Below are 18,672 nucleotides of genomic sequence, written 5' to 3'. Positions count from 1 at the left end.
ACGGGCAACTTCCATCAAGTGTGTCCCTCCCCGAAGGGGCGTGTTCCGACCCGGCGGGAACGCAGATTTCCCGAGAAGAGCCGGAGCAGGCCCAGACACCTCCAGGCGCCGTCCGCGTCACATGCGGGCGTCGTCACATCCCGAGGTCCGCATCCCCCCCCATGGGCGCCCCAACTCCAGAAGCCTCGCTTCCCCTTTCGGTGGTGGCCGCGGGGGCGTCTTTGCTGCTTCCAAAAAGGGGAAGGAAGCCTCGCGGTGCCAGCACGCGGCGCTCCCGCTGCCGTTCCCAGGCTCCGCGGGGGAACGGAGGCAGCGCACCCAGAGGTCCCGCCTCCCCGGGTAGGCGCTGGAGGCCTTGCCTTTCTAAGGGAAACTGAGGCAGCGCCTAGGCTCCGAAGTGGGACAGGGAGATGAAGACGTTCAAATGCCTGCCTGCACTCGCGGCTCTCGAAACTCGAACGCCAAAACTTGAACTCCGAAATTCGAACCCCAGACGCTAGCATTAAATGTGTGCCGAGCTTTATCCGGGCTGCTTCCATTAGGGCGATGGGGGCGTGTCCGCCGGGTCTACAGGCCGCCCCCACGTCCTGCATCCCCGAAGTCACAGCCCCTGCGCGCGACCGCGGGACTCGTCATCCGCCCCGGGAAGGCTGCAGACTCTGGGGTCTCCCAGGGCGCCAAGTCGCGCCACCCAAGCCTTCCTGTTGTGGGGCGCACGCTGCATCGCCATGGAGACCTCCGAGGGGCCAGGGGTTCAACGAGCAGAAGGGGAAGGGAGAGGGCCCGGGGAAGCCCCCGCCCTTCCTCCCGGGGATGGGGCTGCGAATCACTGGTCGTCCAGAAACCTGCCCCTCCCCCGGCCCCGATGGTTCCCGAGGAATTTCCACGGGGATCTTTCTTCCTGGGGCGGGGTGGAGGCACGTGGAGGGTGCTAAATCCTGCCCTAGAATGGCCTGGGCAGAGGTGCAGAGTAGGAACTGGGGATGTCCTTGCCCCTCCGAGGCTCTGGGAAAATCCTACACGGGGTGTGATTTTCCGGCGGATTTTTATTACGGTTCACATCACCGAGACCCTTGGCCTTGAATCAAAGTACTGGGGCAATAGTTCCACTGCGCAGCCTAGGTACCCACTGCAGCCAGAAAACTGTGGTTCTCTCTTCACACCACTGCACAGTGTTCAAGACAGACAAAAATTTTTGCCATCGTGCTGAGATGGTCTTAGCGGGGACAATAGACAGGAGATAAAGTAAAATAGATGAATTGTTAGCTTGTTATTAGTGCTAAGGAGCAAAAATATAGCGGGGAGGGGAGACGAAATAGGAGGATTAATGCACTTTTAAGTATTCTGGGAAAGACTAAGGTAACATTTGAGCAAAAACCACCGGGAGGTGAAGAGGGAACGGTGACAATATTAAGAGGGTGACAATATCAGGGAGGGGACACTGTAGGAACTGCCTTAAGGAAGTCAGAAGGCCAGCATGGCTGAGGAGCAGGGAGGAAGGAGGGGACTTGGGGGAGAGGAGGGCAGGGACGGGTTGGGTAGAGCATGTCGCTGCTTGTCTGCTTGGGGAGGTGAGGGACTTTGGCTTTTCCCGTCAGTGAGGTAGGGACCAGGGCGGGTTCTGAGCAGATGGGAGGCAGGCCAGCCCTGATCCAGGTATTTACGGGCACCCTCCTGAGACTGCCGAGCTCCAGTCAGGGGGTGGGAGGACAAGGTGGAAGACGGACAGGAGAGGAGGTGACTGCTCTAGTTCAGGCAAGTAATGACGGTGCCCAGACTGGACAGTGGCGTTAGAGAAGTGGCAGAATTTGGCATGTGTTCTGGTGGCAGAGCCAACTGGACTTGCTAGAACATGGGGCAGAGCAGAGTCAAGGATGAGTCTTTGGGGTCGTTCTCTGAGACTCAGGGAGGATGGAGGGCCATCTCCTGAGTGCGGACGAGGTGGTAATGAGGGGCAGGCTGGCAGAAGGAGAATGTACCTCCCCATCTTACACTCCCTTTGCATATTTCCTTTTGAATATTATTTTTTTAAGGATTTTATTTTTTTCTCAGACACAGGGGGAGGGAGGGAGGGAGGGAGAAAAACATTGATGTGAGAGAGAAACATTGATCAGTTGCCTCTCACATGCACCCCCAACTAGGGACTGACCCACAACCCAGGCCTGTGCCCTGACCTGGAATCAAACAGGTGACCCTTCAGTTTGCAGGGCAATGCCGAACCCACTGAGGCACATCGATTAGGGCTTTTTCGTTTCTCTCTCTCTCTCTCTCTCTCTCTCTCTCTCTTTCATGGAAAAGGGAAGCACATAGTACCCAGCCCTTTTCTGTAGTCTCCAGGAAAGGCAGGGCTTCCTCCGGGGTGTTGGGCAGTCTCAGGCAGACCAAGAATTAGCCAAGGGCAGAAGTATGTATGCTTAACTCCATGGCTTTATGCTTGCTCTCCCCTCACTCTGAGCTCTGGCATGGCCACCTTGCTGTTTCCTCAGCCTGGAAGGCTCTCTTCTCATCCCTGACATAACCTGCCCCTACACCCTGGGCCACACCCTCTTTGCTTCTGTTCATTGTCCTATGTGTTCATTATGGAACCTCGTTCACTTGCTAAGATTCTTTGATTTACTTAATTGCCTGTGACCTCCATTTCTGTGAATTCCACAAAGGCAGGGAACCCACCCTGTGGAATAAATTAACTTCTCTTGTCTTCAAGCATTCTGTGTATGTTGTTCCTCCAGCCTAGAATTCCCTTTCCACCACTTTTACAGAAGGTTCCCAGAGCATTTCACTCATAAGGGTGGCATGCAGGTGGTCTGAGAGGTGACCCCAGGCAACACCTGGGGCATGGGGAACCAGGGAAGGGAGACAGCAAAGGTGAGCACCAGGGGATTTCCCCTTTGGGGGCACCTGGAGTTCCTCTCACTGGGGAACTTTAGGTGATGGGTAGACTCCACCAATCTTGTGCCTCATTGGGTAAAGGCTGCTCCAGAAATGTCAACTCCCCAGTACTTCACATATGTAATTTTTAAGTCACCATGTTGTGCATTATACCCCTAGCATTTATTTATCATATAACTGGAAGTTTATACCTTTAGACCTCTTTCACCACCCTCTCACCCCCATCTCTAGCAACCACCAGTCTTCACTCTGTCTTCATAAGTTTTTTTAAAGAGTCCACATACGAGTGGGATTGTGCAGTGTTTATCTTTGTCTGACTTTACTTCACTTAGCATGATTTCTTTAAGGCCCATCCATGTTGTCATAAACAGCAAGAGCTCCTCCTTTTTTCATGGCTGAATAGCATCCCATTGTGTGTATGCGAACCACATGTTTTATTTTTTTAATTTAATTTATTTATCTTTAGAAGGGAAGGGAAGGAGAGAAGGAGGGAAATATCAATGCATGGTTGCTTCTGGTGCATCCCCTGCTGGGAACTGTCCTGTAACTCAGACGTGTGCCCCGACGGGGAATCAAACCGTGATCTTTTGTTTCACAGGCCCGTGCTCAGTCCACTGAGTTACATCAGCCAGGGGGTGAACCACATGTTTTTCTATCCATCCGTCCATCCCTGGGCGCTCAGCCACGTCTCGGCTACTGTAACGATGCAGATATCTTTTCCAGGTACTGATGTTGTTTCCCTCAGATAAATACACAAAAAGTAGAATTGCTGGATCATATGGTAGTTCTGTTTTTAATTTTTCAAGCAACATTCACACTGCTTTCCATAGTGGAAATTTCATATTTATGTGAAACTGAGAGAGAAATAAGTTCGTGTAACATGAAATTCACATTTTTACCTTTTAAGGGTTTTTAAAATACATTCACTATCTTATACAACTGTCACCACTATTTAATTCCAGAATATTTTTATTGCCACCAAAAGAAACCTAGGACCTCCCTGTCCCTCCTCTCCCAGCCCCTGGAAACCACTAATGTACTTTCTTTCCCTATGGATTTACATATTCTGGTCATTTCATATAAATGCACTTAAACAGTATAAGATCTTTTTTTCCCTTTTTTAAAAAAAAATATGGAATGCTTCGCGAATTTGCGTGTCATCCTTGCGCAGGAGCTGCGCTAATCTTCTCTGTATCGTTCCAATTTTAGTATACATGCTGCCGAAGTGAGCACAGTATAAGATCTTTAAAAAAAATTTTTTTTTATTCATTTGCCCTGGCTGGTATGGCTCAGTGGATTGAGTGCTGGCCTAAGAACCTAAAGGTGACTGGTTTGATTCCCAGTCAGGGCACATGCCTGGGTTGCAGGCCAGGTCCCCAGTGGGGGACATTAGAAAGGCAATCAATTGATAGTTCTCTTGCACATTGATTTTTCTGTCCCTCCCTTTCTCCCTTCCTTCCCCTCTCTCTAAGAATAAAAACAAAATCTTTTTAAAAAATCAGAGATTCTTATGCCCTGGCTGGTGTAGCTCAGTTGATTGAGCACCAGCCTGCAAACTAAGGGATTGAGGTTCGATTCCCAGTCAGGGCACATGCCTGGGTTGCAGGCCAGTTCCCAGTGGGGGACACATGGGAGGCAACCACACATTGATATTTCTTTCTCTCTCTCCTTCCCTTCCCCTCTAAAGGTAAATAAATAAAATCTTTAAATAAATAAATAAAATGGAAAAAAGGAGATTCTGATGTGATAGAAACATATTTTTTATTTACTTTTAGAGATAGGAAAAAGGAGAGAGGGAAACATCGATGTGTGAGAGAAACATTGATGAGTTGCCCCTTGCACACACCCCAACCGGGGACCAGCTCATGACCCATACATGTGCCCTGACCAGGAAGAGGCAAGTCTCACTCTGTGGGAGGATGCTCTATCGAGTGAGCCACACCAGCCATGGCAACATGTGGCCTTTTGTGTCTGACTTTCACGCAGCATGATGTTCAGAATATTTACCATAAAGATTCGTCCACGTCATAGCACGCACCAGTCTTTCTTTCCTTTTCTGGGGTGAATAATATTCCATTGCGAGGATGTACATTCAGTATATCATCTGTATATCCATTCATCTCTAGATGGATGTTTAGGCTCTTTCCACCTTTGGCTAATTGTGAATAATACTCCCATGATCATCAGCATACAAGCCTTTCCTGGAGTCTATGTTTTCAATTCTTCTGGTATACCTCATTCCTGTTTATAGTTGAATGGTACTCAATTGCATGTAGACATCACATTTTGTTCATCCATTCATCGGTCAGTAGAAATTTGGGTTGTTTTCACCTTTTGGGTATCGTGAATCGTGCTGCACTTAGTACTCATGTACAAGTTTTTGTGTGAACGTGTTTTCAGTTCTTTGGGTATATACCTGGAAGTGAAATTTTGGGTCACATGGTAATTCCACGTTTAACTTTTTGAGGGACTGCCAGACTCTTTGCCACAGTGGCTGTACCATTTTACATTCCCACCAGCAACTGACAAGGGTTCAAGAGTTCCCATACCCCTACCCCATTTTCCCATACCCCTGCCAATACTTATTTTATGTTTTATTATTGTTAATATTGCCACCCTAATGGGTGGGAAGTGGTATCTCACTGTGGTTCCCTGGTCTTTCTGACTTTCCCAGTGGACAAGCCCAGCATGGTCCTGCAGCACAGGAAGCTGGGGTTTCCCTGTGACAGCAAATGTGAAGGGGATGTGGCCAGAGTGCTGAGAGTGCCTGCCACAGTTGTAACCTTGAGCAAGCACTTTCCTTGGTTGTGCCTTAGTGGCCTCAGCTGTAGAATTGGGATGATAACACATACCTCAAAGGGCGGATGTGAGATTTCAGAAAGACAATTCATGTGCAGTGTTTGGCATAGCCATGTGCAGAGTAAGAACAGATGGTAATGCTTACTGTGTTTCCTTAGGACTCAGTTCTGAAAATTCCACCTTACACTTCGAGGCAGAAATACATGTTTCCTCCTCTGAGTTCCCACAGATCTTATTCATACTGGCATACAGCTCCCCTAGTGGCCCTAGGGTGTAAAGCAAGAATTCATGAAGTTTGGGTGTCAGAACAACCTTGCTTTTCCCTCCATTGTTTTGTTCTTTAGAGGAATCTTGCCCTACCCTGGCTGAGAATTCTGCCTAGGACTCAGGCCCAGGTTATCATTACATTCCAATTTCTAAACTTGACTTGGTGTCTGATGGGAGCCTTGGGTTAGGGGTCTTCAGACTGGCAACCTCAGTGGGAAAGAAGGGTTTGGTCCCTTTGCCTTGACCTTCTTTCTGCTTGCCTTGACCCCTTTCACCAGCCTTCAAGTCCCTCCTGCCCAGATACAGAGAGGAAGGGAGAGAGGAAAAGACAAGTTTCTCCTTTGCTATGGGTTTGCCCCATGACGCAGCTGTGTTAAAGTGGCACCCCCTGGTGGATTTGGTGGGCCTAGTAATACACATCACTGGGAGCTTTTCCCTCTTCGCTGGGTTCAGGCATCTTTGACCTGGGTTGGGGCTCCTTCTCTAGGCCCTGGGATCTGGTCCTATCATCCTGCCCCTCCCAGGGGGTCTCCAGGTCGACTGAGCATCAATATGCAGACCCTCTGGTTCCACCATCAGAACTGCCTGCCTCTTGCCCTCTGGGTTTCCTGGGGGTCAGATCACAGCTTTCCTAGCCTGAGTCCTGGTGGCCTTAACAAAGGACATTTTTCTAAACCTGTGAAGTCCTCTCCCTCCCTGTGCTCTGGGTTAGCCTCTATCCCAAGAGGGTGGGACGGGGACTTATAGGTAGCAATAGCTCCTCCTGAAAAAGATGTTTTCACCCATCTTTCTTTTTTTAAGGGATTTTTTAATTATAGAGATTTTCAACTATGGGCAACAGCAAAGAGAGCATATGATGAAGCCACATGTGCCAGCTTCCACAGTTCTCACAGCTCCATCTCTCCCCTTACATGCTGCATGGGTTCAGTTCTTTCTCCTCCCTGCAAAAGAGGAAGGACGGAAGGGAGAAAAGAAGGGAGGAAGATAGGAAGAAGAAACTCTTAACTCCCCAGTACCTATAAATGTGACCTTGCTTGGAAATAGGGTCTTTGAAGATGATCAAGTCAAGATGGGGTCATTAGGGTGCCCTAACCAACATGACTGGTGTTCTTATAAAAAGGATAAACTTGGACAGACACATACACATGGGGATCCCATTTGAAGATGAAGGCAGAGATGGGAGTGATACATCTATGAGCCAAGGGACACCAAAGGTTGCCAGCAAATTACCAGAAGCTAGGGGCACGGTATGGGACAGATTCTCCAACATGAGTTGATCTTGGACTTCTGGCCTCTAGAATTATGAGCTGATACATTTGTCGTTGGCCCCTCCCAACCCGTGGTACTGTTATGGCAGCTTGAGCACTCACTCCCCCCGAACCCCAGTGATTGAAAAGCATGTTCTAGGTGTCAGATCTTTTTTTCTGATGCCTTTTCCCATTCTGATCTGGCTGAAGGATTCCAGTATAGGATAAGTTTCCGGCCCATTTCTTGAAAATCTGTTGAGCAGGGGTTGGTTTTACCGTTTCCTGGTGGCTGTGATGTCAACAACTGGGCCCTAAGACCTGCAGCTGAACAGACTAGGCTAGGTGCTAGGACGACAGCTGGGTCTCGCTCTGGGCCTCGATGCCCACAGGGCCGACCAGAAGCACAGGGAAAGGCAGGCGGGTTTGGCTAAAGCCCACACACCATTTGCCTCCTCAGGCCTTTGCCCCTTACCACCGGGTCCAAGTGATTTTTTAACTTAGTCAAATCTGGTTTAAGGGTCAAATTTTTTTAAAAATTTATTTATCTTTAGAAGGGAAGGGAGGGAGAGAAGGAGAGAAATATCAATGTATGGTTGCTTCAGGTGGCATCCCCTGCTGGCAACTGGCCTGCAACCTAGGCATGTGCCCTGACGGGGAATCAAACCACGATCTTTTGGTTCGCAGGCCCGTGCTCAATCTACTGAGTTACACCAGCCAGGGCTTCATGGCTCAAATTTTATGTCTAATGAGGATTTTCAAAGAATGTGTTTCAAGCTCTGAAGTCACTCCCAAGAGAGGCATTCCAGAGATGTCTTTGGTGAGGGACAGCCCAGCTGATGGGTGGTCACTGTGGCTGCCTGGCCAGGCTCACACATGCAGATGACCGTTCTGGCTGACTTCAGAGACACCGGCCACATTATTTCACAGTCTGTTTTATGACTATTAAAAAAATTAACTTGGCCCTGGCTGTTGTAGCTCAGTGGATTGAGCACAGGCCTGTGAACCAAAGGGTCACTGGTTCAATTCCTAGTCAGGGTATGTGTCTGGGTTGCAGGCCAGTTCCCAGCAGGGGATGCACGAGAGGCAACCACACATTGATGTTTCTCTCCCTCTCTCTAAAAATAAATAAAATCTTTAAAAAATTAACTTGGGGACAAGTGACATCAGCAGACTCAAAAATTAGCATACCGGTTTGATGTTTTTAAAAAAATGTGTTTATTCTCTCGTTTACTAACTACACTGATTCTGAGTCTGTGCTTGGGAAGCTCAGGTTTGCATATGGCACTTAATTGTGGAATCAAGCCTGCGCATCAAACTGAAGGGCCCTAACAAATGGGTCTACAGACTCTGCCAGGAAAGCAAGCACAGGACAGTGCCCGGGAGCCAGGAGGTGCCAGGAGGTGCCAGGAGCAGCTTCTAGGGAAGGGCAGTGCTCCTGCTCCTCTGTGAGTTCCCAGAGGCTGAGTCACCCTAGGGAATTTGATTCTGGGTCACTTCTGTAAATAGCACTGAAATTGACCCTTGAGGAGAGAGCTACCAGCGGTGCCCAGCACCGGGGAGAGCCCGAACTGCTAGATGGAATTCTTCACAACATGGCAATGAGCTGCTGTTTCTCCTCTGTAATTAAAAAGTAAAGTTTATCTTAAAAACAGAGAAGAGAATTGGGTAGGAACTTGATCAGGCTCTTCCCAGTTCGGATGCCTGGCCAGCCCAGCCACTCTTCATGGCCTCAGCTTCCTACTGGGAGTCTGGGCATTGCTGCTCTTTCAGGGTGGGTGCAAAACTGGCCAGGGTTTTGGCCTGGCTCAGAGCAGGTGTCTGGTATAAAGAATGGTGTAGAAAGGAAGGCAGCTGGTGGGCCCTGGGGCACAGGGTGGGAGCTCAGGGGAAGTCACAGTAGGGCAGGCGGAAGGGGTAGAGGGGCGTGTAGCGTGAGTCGTGCCAGAGCAGCTTCTTCTCCAGGAAGGCGACAGTCTGCAGGGTCAGGACCAGCGTTTGGTGCTTCAGCATGCTGTGCACGTTCAAGCCTGGGGGGCAGGAGGTGCAGTCAAGGTGGGTCTATACCCCGCACCTGGAGCCCCTATTTATCTTCCCAGGAGCATTCCCCCTTAGAGAGACACCATGGTCTGGCACGGGGTTGAGAGCCCCACAGCCTGGGGTAAAAACCTGGCTCAGCAGCCTACTGCTGGGAAACCCTGAGCAAGGGTCCAACCCATCAACTTCTGACTGACAGCCTCCCATGTGCTCAACTCTGGCAAGAATGGGACAAGCCAGGTCATGCAGGACCTGGTGGGTCTCGGGTAGCACTTGGTCCTTCCTGAGTGCAGTGGGAGCCACGGAGGGCTGTGGGCAACAGAGGGATGTGCACGGACTCGGGAGCTCACAGAGGCACCCTCTGGCAGCTGCGGGACAACTGTCCCAGGATGAGGGCAGAGGGGGCTGTGCTGATATAGGCAGGGGGCTGGTCCAGGGTGGTAAGAGGTGATGGGACTCTGGATATGTTTAAAGACAGAGCCAACTGGGTGAGCTGACTGACCAGAGTGGAGGGTGACAGTGTGGGGTGGGCCTAAGCCACTGGAAGGAAGGAGAAGCCAAGATGCCTATGAGACTCTCTTGTACAGCCACCTGGGGGCAGCAGGACATGCGATTGGCAGAGAGCTCTGCAGTCAGTCAGCTTGGTGATGGGTGTGATGTGCTCAGGCCACGCCTGCTCCTGTCTCTCCATCTCTCTGAGTGAGGAGCCAGGGTAGGACAATCAGTGGCCCTTGCATTCACTCCACTCCCAGCACTGTGACCTGAGCTTGGACAAATGTGATATCAGAACATTTAAGGAAAACAACATTCTCCCGATGTGCTGTTTGGGCCAGCTGAGGGTCAGCTAGGGTGGTCACTGTTGAAGGCCACTCAGTGATTAAGAGGCAGATACAGGATGTGAACTGACCTGTGTACTCCCTGGAGTCCTGAGGGTGGACTGGTGCCCTTTACTCACCCACAGCTGGAACCAGGTTGAAGGTCTTAAGCCCCAATGCGGCTGTCACCATGTTCTGAGGCATGTCCTCATGTGCTCTGAAACAGAGGCTAGGGGGTGAGCCCTGCGCAGGATGGAGCTCAGCCCCTCCCCCACCCCACTCTGCACCGCATCCTCACAGGTCCACCAGGAGCACAGAATCCCCCCAGCGGCGGTAGCAGGCCAGCTCCTTCAGGTACTGAGGGTCTGCGGTTGGGAGCTCCAGGGAGTCCACGATGTGCAGGTTGTCCTGGTGGGAGGAAAGGATAGGTGTCCAGAGCCACCAGAGCCCTCTGTGCTCCCCAGCCCTCAGCCCACACCCCCAGGACCCTAGTGGCTCCCAGTGCAATCGGGGCTGTACCTGGGCCAGCTTGACAGTCAGCGCCACCTTGAGGCCCTGCACCCGCACCTTCATGGGCAGCATGTAGTAGTAGCTTGTGGGGCCCCGGGGGCCGTGTGCAACACCTCCTATGGGGACAGAGGCAGGTAAACAGCTGGGTGAGGGCCCAGCTGGACTTGGTGGTCAACTATTAGCCCCAACAGGAGGTATGGGGGTGAGGGTGAAGAGGCTGCCAGCAGCCAGGCTCAACTCCAGCAAAGAGGGCAGGGCCTCTGGTTGGAATGGAGAGGGGAGGCCTGATTGGGTATCACCTGAGACAGGTGACTTCACCTCCCTGGTCCTCTGTTTCTTCAGCCATCAAGCCCTGAGTGAGGGCTGTCTCCCTGTGCATCCACCCTCTACTAGTAGAGTGTGGCCCTGGGAGTGCAGCAGGGAACAGGACTGAAGGACTGTGCCCCCGCACCATTCATGTTCATACACAGGCTTGATCGCAGAGGGAATCGGGGCTGGGCATGGTAGCATAGGACCTGTGGGGGTCGGGGAGCAGGAATCTGAAGGAGGTCAGGCAGGGCTTCCTGGAGAAGGTGTGGCTCAAACATATCCAAAGGATGAGCAAGTTGGCCAGGCTAGTGGGAGATGACTCTAAGTCAGTGCCATCTGGGCAGAATGGGGTCCACAGCCACCAGTGCCTGGAATGCCAGAGTAAAAAGCTCATGTATATACAAAGGCCGCAGGAGGTGGCAGGGCTGGGAAGATCCCTCTGAGTGCCATGTGAAGTGTGGGCCACGAGAGGTGAAATGGGAGGTGGGGCCAAAAGGGGTTGTGGTCACAGTCTGATGAGAGGCTAAGGCCAGTGCCAGCAGAGGGTGGGGCAGGGGTATGGGGAAAAGCAGATGATCTCAGATCTCTGCCTGCATGTGGGCAGTGAGGTGTGTGGATCTGAGTCCTCCAGCCCCGCCCCAGGTGGGCTGATGAGAGGGAGGGAATGAGACCAACAAGACATCATGGCAGATGTGTGTAAAGAAACACCTAGACCCTGAGTTAGCCCGGAGCCTCCTCCCCACCCTGCCAGCTTACCTCCTCTCCAGATTGGTGAGCGAATGCTGCCATGCCTCGCACGCCCACTGCCCTTCTGTGGCCAGGGCTTCCGGCCACCACCCCGCACCTCAGCTCTAGTCTTGGTCTTGGCGTAGCTCTGTGGGGGCAGGTTTATGAGGCAGATGTCATCTCAGCCAAAAGGCACCAAGTCCAGGATTATAGGGGTGACTCGGCCTATGGGCTTGCCACTGGGGAGCCAGACTGGAGGCACAGAGATGGGGGTTCCATTGGGACAAGCACAGAGAACTGAGGGAAGGATAAAGAAATCAGGAGTTCCCTCCGCCACTCCAGAACATCGGCCTCAGAAAGACAGGGGCTCTGCTGTGTGGCACACAGTAGCTGTTCAGTATTTTTTAATGATTTCACTGCGGCTACAACTGAAAGGAAGGTGGAACCTGAGGAAAGTCATGGCTAGAGAGAATGAGGGAGAGGTGCAGGATGAGGAATCACGAGGGACTTTCAATGCCAGGCTGATGAATTGAATCCTAGGGAGCCAGGGAGGGTGTGGGCAACAAGGGGAGAACTCTCTAGGCTTTTGAGGTGGGCAGATGGAAGGTAAACAGATTCTGATTGATTATGGATTCTTCAATGATCTTGGCATAAATTCCAAGGTCCTCACCATTGCTCCTGCTGACCTCTAGGCCACATTGTGCTGTTTTTAGTCCCTGCCACAGGCCCTTTGCATGTGCTGTTCCCACCACCTCCACCCCAACCCCACTATCTTCTTTACCTAGTTACTCTTATGCACCTCTGAGGTTAAATACCCCTTTCTGGGGAACGACTCCCCTAGCTATACATTTAGAGGTATGACTACTTGATTCATGTTCACCTCTCCAATTAGACTGTGAACTTCGTGAGGGCAGAGATCTCTCCTGTCTCATCCACTAGCACAATGCCCAGCATGGTGTGTGTTCAGAAAATGCCTGGCAAATGACCCATCAGTGAATGGTTAGGTCACAGAAGATGTGCCTGAGAGAGAAAACACACTTACAAGGGTTCCTTTGCCCACCTCATCCCACTCAGGGCACTCACAATACCCCACTCTGAACACTTACAATTCTTTTGAAGTTCTTCTGCCAGATGGCGACCTGATGCAGGATATCCAGCCTGTCGAAGAAGAATACACAGAAGGTCTGCCTCCACTTGAAACCCCCCCACAGTCCCCACCCTACTAGATGAAAACCCAGGCTCCTCCCTTCCACCTCCAGGGCTGTGAGATACACCGGGTTTTTTGTTTGTTTTGGTTTTTTTTACCCCAGGTCTCACCATTTTCACCCGCCCCCCCCTCCATTCCATTCTGTGAAAGAGTCTGGCCTCCAGCACTTGCAGTTTCCTCTGTCTGAAATACTCTTTCTCTGGCTGGTTCCTTGTCAGCATATAGGTCTTAGCCTAAACATTATCTCCCAGAGGGGCCCCCTGGCACCTTCCTACCAGTAGTTTACCTAATGCCACCTTCTTTACAAACTGGTTTGACTCTTTAGCCCTGTATTCATACGGTAGACAATGACCACATGTGTGGCTACCAAACACCTAAAATATGGCCAGTGACACATGCTGAAATGACATTTTAGCTATATCAGTTTAAAAAAAACATACGACTGAAATCAATCTCATGTCGGGAGCCGACCAGCAGCCGTCCCTTGACGCAGTCGGGACGGATGAGATGCATCTGCACAGCAGAGGACACTGTGGCTGGACTTCCTGTCTATCTCTCCCTTGCGTGTTTGTCTTTGTGATTAATAGGTGGTGGGATTTTTAGACACCTGCATTTCAGGTCCAATGATCCACACAATTCCAGTGAAGTTATACAAAATAATTTTTTTGGCCAGAGAACAAAGTCCCCCCTAATGAGTAGCCCCTGAATGTCTAAAAGTTGATGGAGTAACACCCCTCCTCTACCTTGGACAGGGATATATATTAATTAGAAGTAGACAGGCAAAGAAACAGGAGAAGCTGGTTAGCTATTACACACTAAGCACGTAGAAACAATTAGCAAGGAGTCAGAGTCCATATTACATAAAGAAACATTTTAGACAGAAAGATAGATAACTGAGTTAGACATCACAAAGGCCTTATAATGAATTTCTTTTTTTAAAAAATATTTTATTTATTTACCTTTAGAGGAGAAGGGAAGGAGAGAGGGAGAGAAATATCAATGTATGGTTGCCTCTCATGCGTCCCCTGCTGGGAACTGGCCTGCAACCCAGGCATGTGCCCTGACTGGGAATCGAACCTCGACACTCTGGTTCACAGGCCAGTGCTCAATCCACTGAGCTACACCAGCCAGGGCTACTTATAATGAATTTCTTAACCTCTGCTCGGTCTAGTGTACCTTTTTGCCCCATGTCAAATTCTAAGACCTTTAATAAACAATAAAACATTCAAACTTTGTACATAGAGCTATTTCAAATCGTCTGATTAATGGCTCTCCTGGTCAAAACAACTTTTGTTTAACATAACTAAAACTATGGAAATTCTACTTTTCCTGGTTACCTCTGTATTGTTTTTTCCTGCTTAACTGATCACGCCATGCACCTGGTCCTTTAATGTTATGTAACAATCTCTATAAAAATAAAGCCTAAATCAAACTCTGAGAGTTCGGTCAGACCCACAGAGGCTGGCTAGTTTCTGGCATCCAATCGGGTACCTGACTCATCATTCGTCTCCTGCGCTGTCCATCCTCTGGGGACCCTGAACCCTACCGAAGCTGGACCCCAGCAATCTCACTCATTTCTTCCTATTGTTTTTAAAACTGTGGCTACCAGAAAAAATTAAATCACATGTTGTGTGGCTACACTGGACACGGCAGCCAGGGCACTAGTCTGTCAGGGGTTGGAAAACTATGGCTAGTAGGCCACATCTGGCCTGCTGCCTCTTTTCATAAATATGTTTTACTGGAACACAGCCATGCTCATTTGTCTATGTATCACCTACAGCTGCTTTTGTACTGCATTGGCAGATATCAGTAGTTGCCATGGAGATGTCAAAGTCTGCAAATCCCAAAATATTTACTATCTGGCCTTTTACAGAAAAAAAAAAAAATCTGGCCCTGCTCTAGACTGTAAGCAACATCAGTGTTCATTCACTGCACCTAGAATGGAATCTGACACATAGTAGGTGCTTCATAAACATTTACAGAATAAACAAAATATGTTATTTTTAATTTTTTTTTTGGTCACCCTCTACTAGTCTAGGACTCTGTACAGGCAGGGGCAGACCAGGCGAATAACAGTAAGAGTAACGAATTACTAGCACTTATTACGTGCCATACACCATGCACATGGAGAGGCATCGTACACCTGGGCAAGCAATCATGCATACCTGGCAGTTGGCCCACATCAGGTTGAGACCCCGGCTCTAAAGCTTACAAGCTGTATGACTTTGGACAATTTTTTAAACCTGTTTGTGCTGTCTCCTTACCTACAAAATAAGGGTAACAGAACCCCTTCCTAGGGTTATGAGATCTAGTTAACTAAAATATAAATAGGCTGTGCTGATCACACAGTGAGGATTTAAACATTGTTTGTGACCAGTAAAACCAATCACAATGTCTAAATCCTTGCAAAAACCATTAACAGCTACGATAATCAACATTTCTACAGAACTTATTATGTGCCAAAATTAGCTCATTTTATCATCGCAGCAACCTCTTCATGTTTGACAGAATGTAGACACTAAAGCACAACGGGGAAGGCAGGATTTGAAAGCGGCTCTGCGTCCTTAACCCCTACAGGCTCCAGAGTTCTGCGTCCCTAATCGCCTAGAGGATGTTACCTCTCAGCTCTCAACATCATCATTCTGCAGCAGGGAAAAACATCCCCTTTCGACAGGGTGTCAAAATGAGGCTCAAGCCCAGAAAAACCTGATTCCTAAACCCGCGTTCATCGTCCCATTGCCACCCAGTTCACCATTTCCTCTCTCGTTCACCTGGGCGTCGTGGAGAAAACGTCGGGGTGCAGTTCGGCCAGACCCACGCGCTCCTGCTCGTAGCCTCGCAGGGACTCAATCCAGGCCTGCACCGGACGCCGGTGTGCGGGTATCGGGAGCTCGCACTTGCGCAGCACGGGTACCTGGAGACCTGAAGCAGTTGGGAAGTCAAGGGTGAGGAACAAGGGTTAAAGCTCCCCGGAGCCACCCCTGCTGGAGCTACCCGGTCAACTTCACCCGCGCTCGCCACAAGCTCTGGCTTCTCTCGCAACTGCACTGCCTCTTCCGCCACTGAGTTCAGGCCCTGTAAATGGTGGGCGAGGGTGAGAGACGACTTCCGGACCCTGCAACCTTTGTTCTCCTATCCCGCCCCCAACACTGGCCTCACCCGGCAGCCTGGGGACAGAAGGCAGGCCCGCGCCCTGATCCGAACTAGCTGCAGCATTGCGGAGAAGATCCGCAGGCTGAGGGGTGCGGACTCCCTCCGGCCTCGCACGGCGCCTAGCGAATACGTCACGCGCGCGACACCGCCTACTTGGCTCAGATTCGGCGTCGAAAGCAGACCCGCTGGAGTAGGAACGCCTCGCCGGCCTGGCCCACGTGCCCCCACCGCCACTTCAAGACTAAACCCCAGACCCCAGTCTTCAATCCTGGATTTGACGTCGCTCTACGACCCCTGGGAATGCGACCACACAGCAAGGAGCCCCACCCATTCCGTAAACTTTATCCTCTTGGGTCACGCCCCCAAAGAAGCGGGCCACCCAGGCCCTGCCCCATTTAGCGTCCTAGACTCTCGGAGGTGGTTTTTCTCTATCCACCACCCGGGTTTTGTTTGTTTTCATGGTTCAGTCCCTTATCTCCTACCCAAAGCCCTCAGGATCGAGCCTGCCGGACAGTGCCTATCCGCTTAGATCCCCCAGGACAGGGTTGTGTCTTCCCCAGTCACCTCAGATTAGGTCTGTGTCTCCCCCTTGAGACCGGACAGGGCTGTCCTAGGAGATAGCAACAATCCTGGATTGCCTCTCTCTCGTTGCCCACTCTCTCAACAAAAATCCAAAAACTCGTTTTTAGGTTCTTTGCCACATTCTCCGCACGACCTCCAAGGGGCGCCACGAGCCCACAGGATTCTTTCCTGCCCGGTCAGGCCTGATCACTTTGCAGGCCAGGGTGGTCTGGACTGAGGTCGGTGTCTGAGAACATGGTATTACAGCCATTCTCTGTTTTCCTATCTGAAAAGTGGGGCGATTGTGGGACTTCAATGAAATAATGGAAGCAAAGCGTGCTACGCTTGGCACAAGGTGAAAACTTAATACACAGCGTTATTAGGATTGTTAAAGGTGATTTTTGTCATCGAAATGAGACAAGAGCCAAGGCAGAGATGGCGGTAGACCCTGGAGGAATTGAATGAATGATATGCTAAAGATGTGGGTTGTTGTTGTTGTTTTTTTGCATCTGATATATAACGTGGATATTTCTATGAATTGTTAATGAAAATGTACTATGTACTTTATTGTGTATTCTATCCCTGCAAAAATAACTGTGAATTGTGTTTAAAACCCCACACTCTCCCCTGGCTGGTGTAGCAAAGTGGATTCAGTGCCCGCCTGTGAACCAAAAGGTCACTGGTTCGATTCCCAGTCAAGACACATGCCTGGGATGCAGACCAGGTCCCCAGTAGGGGGTAAGAGGCAACTGATGGATGTATCTCATGCACATTGATGTTTCTCACCTTTTCTCCCTCCCTTCCCCACTCTCCAAAATAAATAAATAAAATATGTTTTAAAATAAAAAATAAAACCCCACACTCTGCAATTAAAAAAGGTCTTTAGTCCTTTATTTTGCATAATTTTATTTATTTGTTTTATGTTTGCATAGGTAATCCTCATATCTGTTAAAGAAATTTTCAAAAACTACAAAAGGATAACTAGAGTGAAAAGTCTGTCTTCTTCAACCTCTGTCCCCGCCTCCCACTCAGTTTCCTTCCCAGAAGCCACCACCACAAACAGCTGTGTGTCTCAGACCCAGTTTGCAATTTTACAGGCAGATTTATAAGTCTGTCCTGTGCCAGGGAGCCTAGATTTTATGTAGTGAATGATGGAATGGCACTTAGTTGCTTCAGGATTAATTAGGCACCTTTTGTGTAACACTGGGGTAAATCCAGTAACAACCCATGAAACAGTGCAGTGAAGAAGGCTGAGGGACCACAGTGGGGGAGAAAAGAAGTCTTCAGGGTGTGTGGGAACCCAGCGAAGGAACTAATGGGTGAGGATCAGGTTTCTCTGAAGCCGTAACCTAAGAATTAATGATTGAGAGTCCACAGGCAGTTTGTCCAGAGAAAAAAAAGAGTTCCAAGCTGAGGGAACAGAAGTTACAAAGACTGAAGTGGGGAGAGTATGGCAGGACAGGGTGAAACTGGACCTTCCTGATGGCTGCCATGTTTTGTTCGTCAACTCATTTATATTGATACCACCTCAGGGTCTTTGCAAGAATATCCCTGAAAGAATGACTGTGGGTATGTGTTTAAAATTCCACACTCTTCCTTCTGCCTAGAATGTATTTTTCCCAGAGCTCCACATGACTGGATTCCTCACTTCCTTGGGTTCTTTGCTCAAAGGTCATCTCCATTCTAATACGTTTAGAACGTATTTTAAATGGGATGACTTCTTTACCATCCCATTTAAAACTGCAGTCCCCACCCCTGGCTCTTTTGGCCCCCTTATCATGCCCTATTTTTTTTATTAGTATTTATGTCCTAACCGCCTATATAATTTCCCCTTTTTAAGAAAAAAATCCCATTAAAATGCTTTTTATCTATCTCCCTCATTAGAGTATAAATTTCCCCAAGGCAGAAATTTTGCTCCTACCTGTTCCCTGACATAGCCCAGCACCAGCCTAGTGCCTGTAGCATAGTAGGGGCTCAAAACATGTTTCTTAAGTGAATTCCTTTTTTCTTTGCTCTGTTGCAAGAGGTTTGTTGTTTGTTTGTTTGTTTGTTTTAAAGATTTTATCTAATTTTTTAGAGAGAGGAGAAGGGAAGGAGAAAGAGAGGGAGAGAAACATCAATGTGTGGTTGCCTCTCTCGTGTCCCCCATTGGGAA

General features: G+C 49.6%; 1 protein-coding gene and 1 non-coding gene across 2 annotated transcripts; both read right to left on the bottom strand.

Moving 5' to 3' along the window:
* Window positions 1-4,015: 4,015 nt before the first annotated feature.
* Window positions 4,016-4,122, bottom strand: LOC119037093 (U6 spliceosomal RNA). The gene has a single exon (XR_005080152.2). It is a non-coding gene; the product is annotated as a U6 spliceosomal RNA (small nuclear RNA).
* Window positions 4,123-8,393: 4,271 nt separating this feature from the next.
* On the bottom strand, window positions 8,394-16,098 carry MRPL4 (mitochondrial ribosomal protein L4). Its single transcript, XM_037129139.2, has 9 exons — window positions 15,963-16,098; window positions 15,812-15,878; window positions 15,575-15,725; window positions 12,703-12,754; window positions 11,627-11,744; window positions 10,571-10,677; window positions 10,350-10,459; window positions 10,192-10,268; window positions 8,394-9,229 (listed from the first exon to the last, which is right to left on the bottom strand). The coding sequence occupies exons 1-9, from the start codon at window positions 16,017-16,019 to the stop codon at window positions 9,084-9,086; spliced, it is 885 nt and encodes a 294-aa protein (XP_036985034.2). The 5' UTR covers window positions 16,020-16,098; the 3' UTR covers window positions 8,394-9,083.
* Window positions 16,099-18,672: the final 2,574 nt, after the last annotated feature.

The sequence above is a fragment of the Artibeus jamaicensis genome, unplaced genomic scaffold, assembly GCF_021234435.1.
Source record: "Artibeus jamaicensis isolate MK-2021 breed Jamaican fruit bat unplaced genomic scaffold, CSHL_Jam_final scaffold_537, whole genome shotgun sequence".
In the NCBI taxonomy this organism is placed as follows: Eukaryota; Metazoa; Chordata; class Mammalia; order Chiroptera; family Phyllostomidae; genus Artibeus; species Artibeus jamaicensis.
This window is presented reverse-complemented; position numbering and strand designations above follow the sequence as displayed.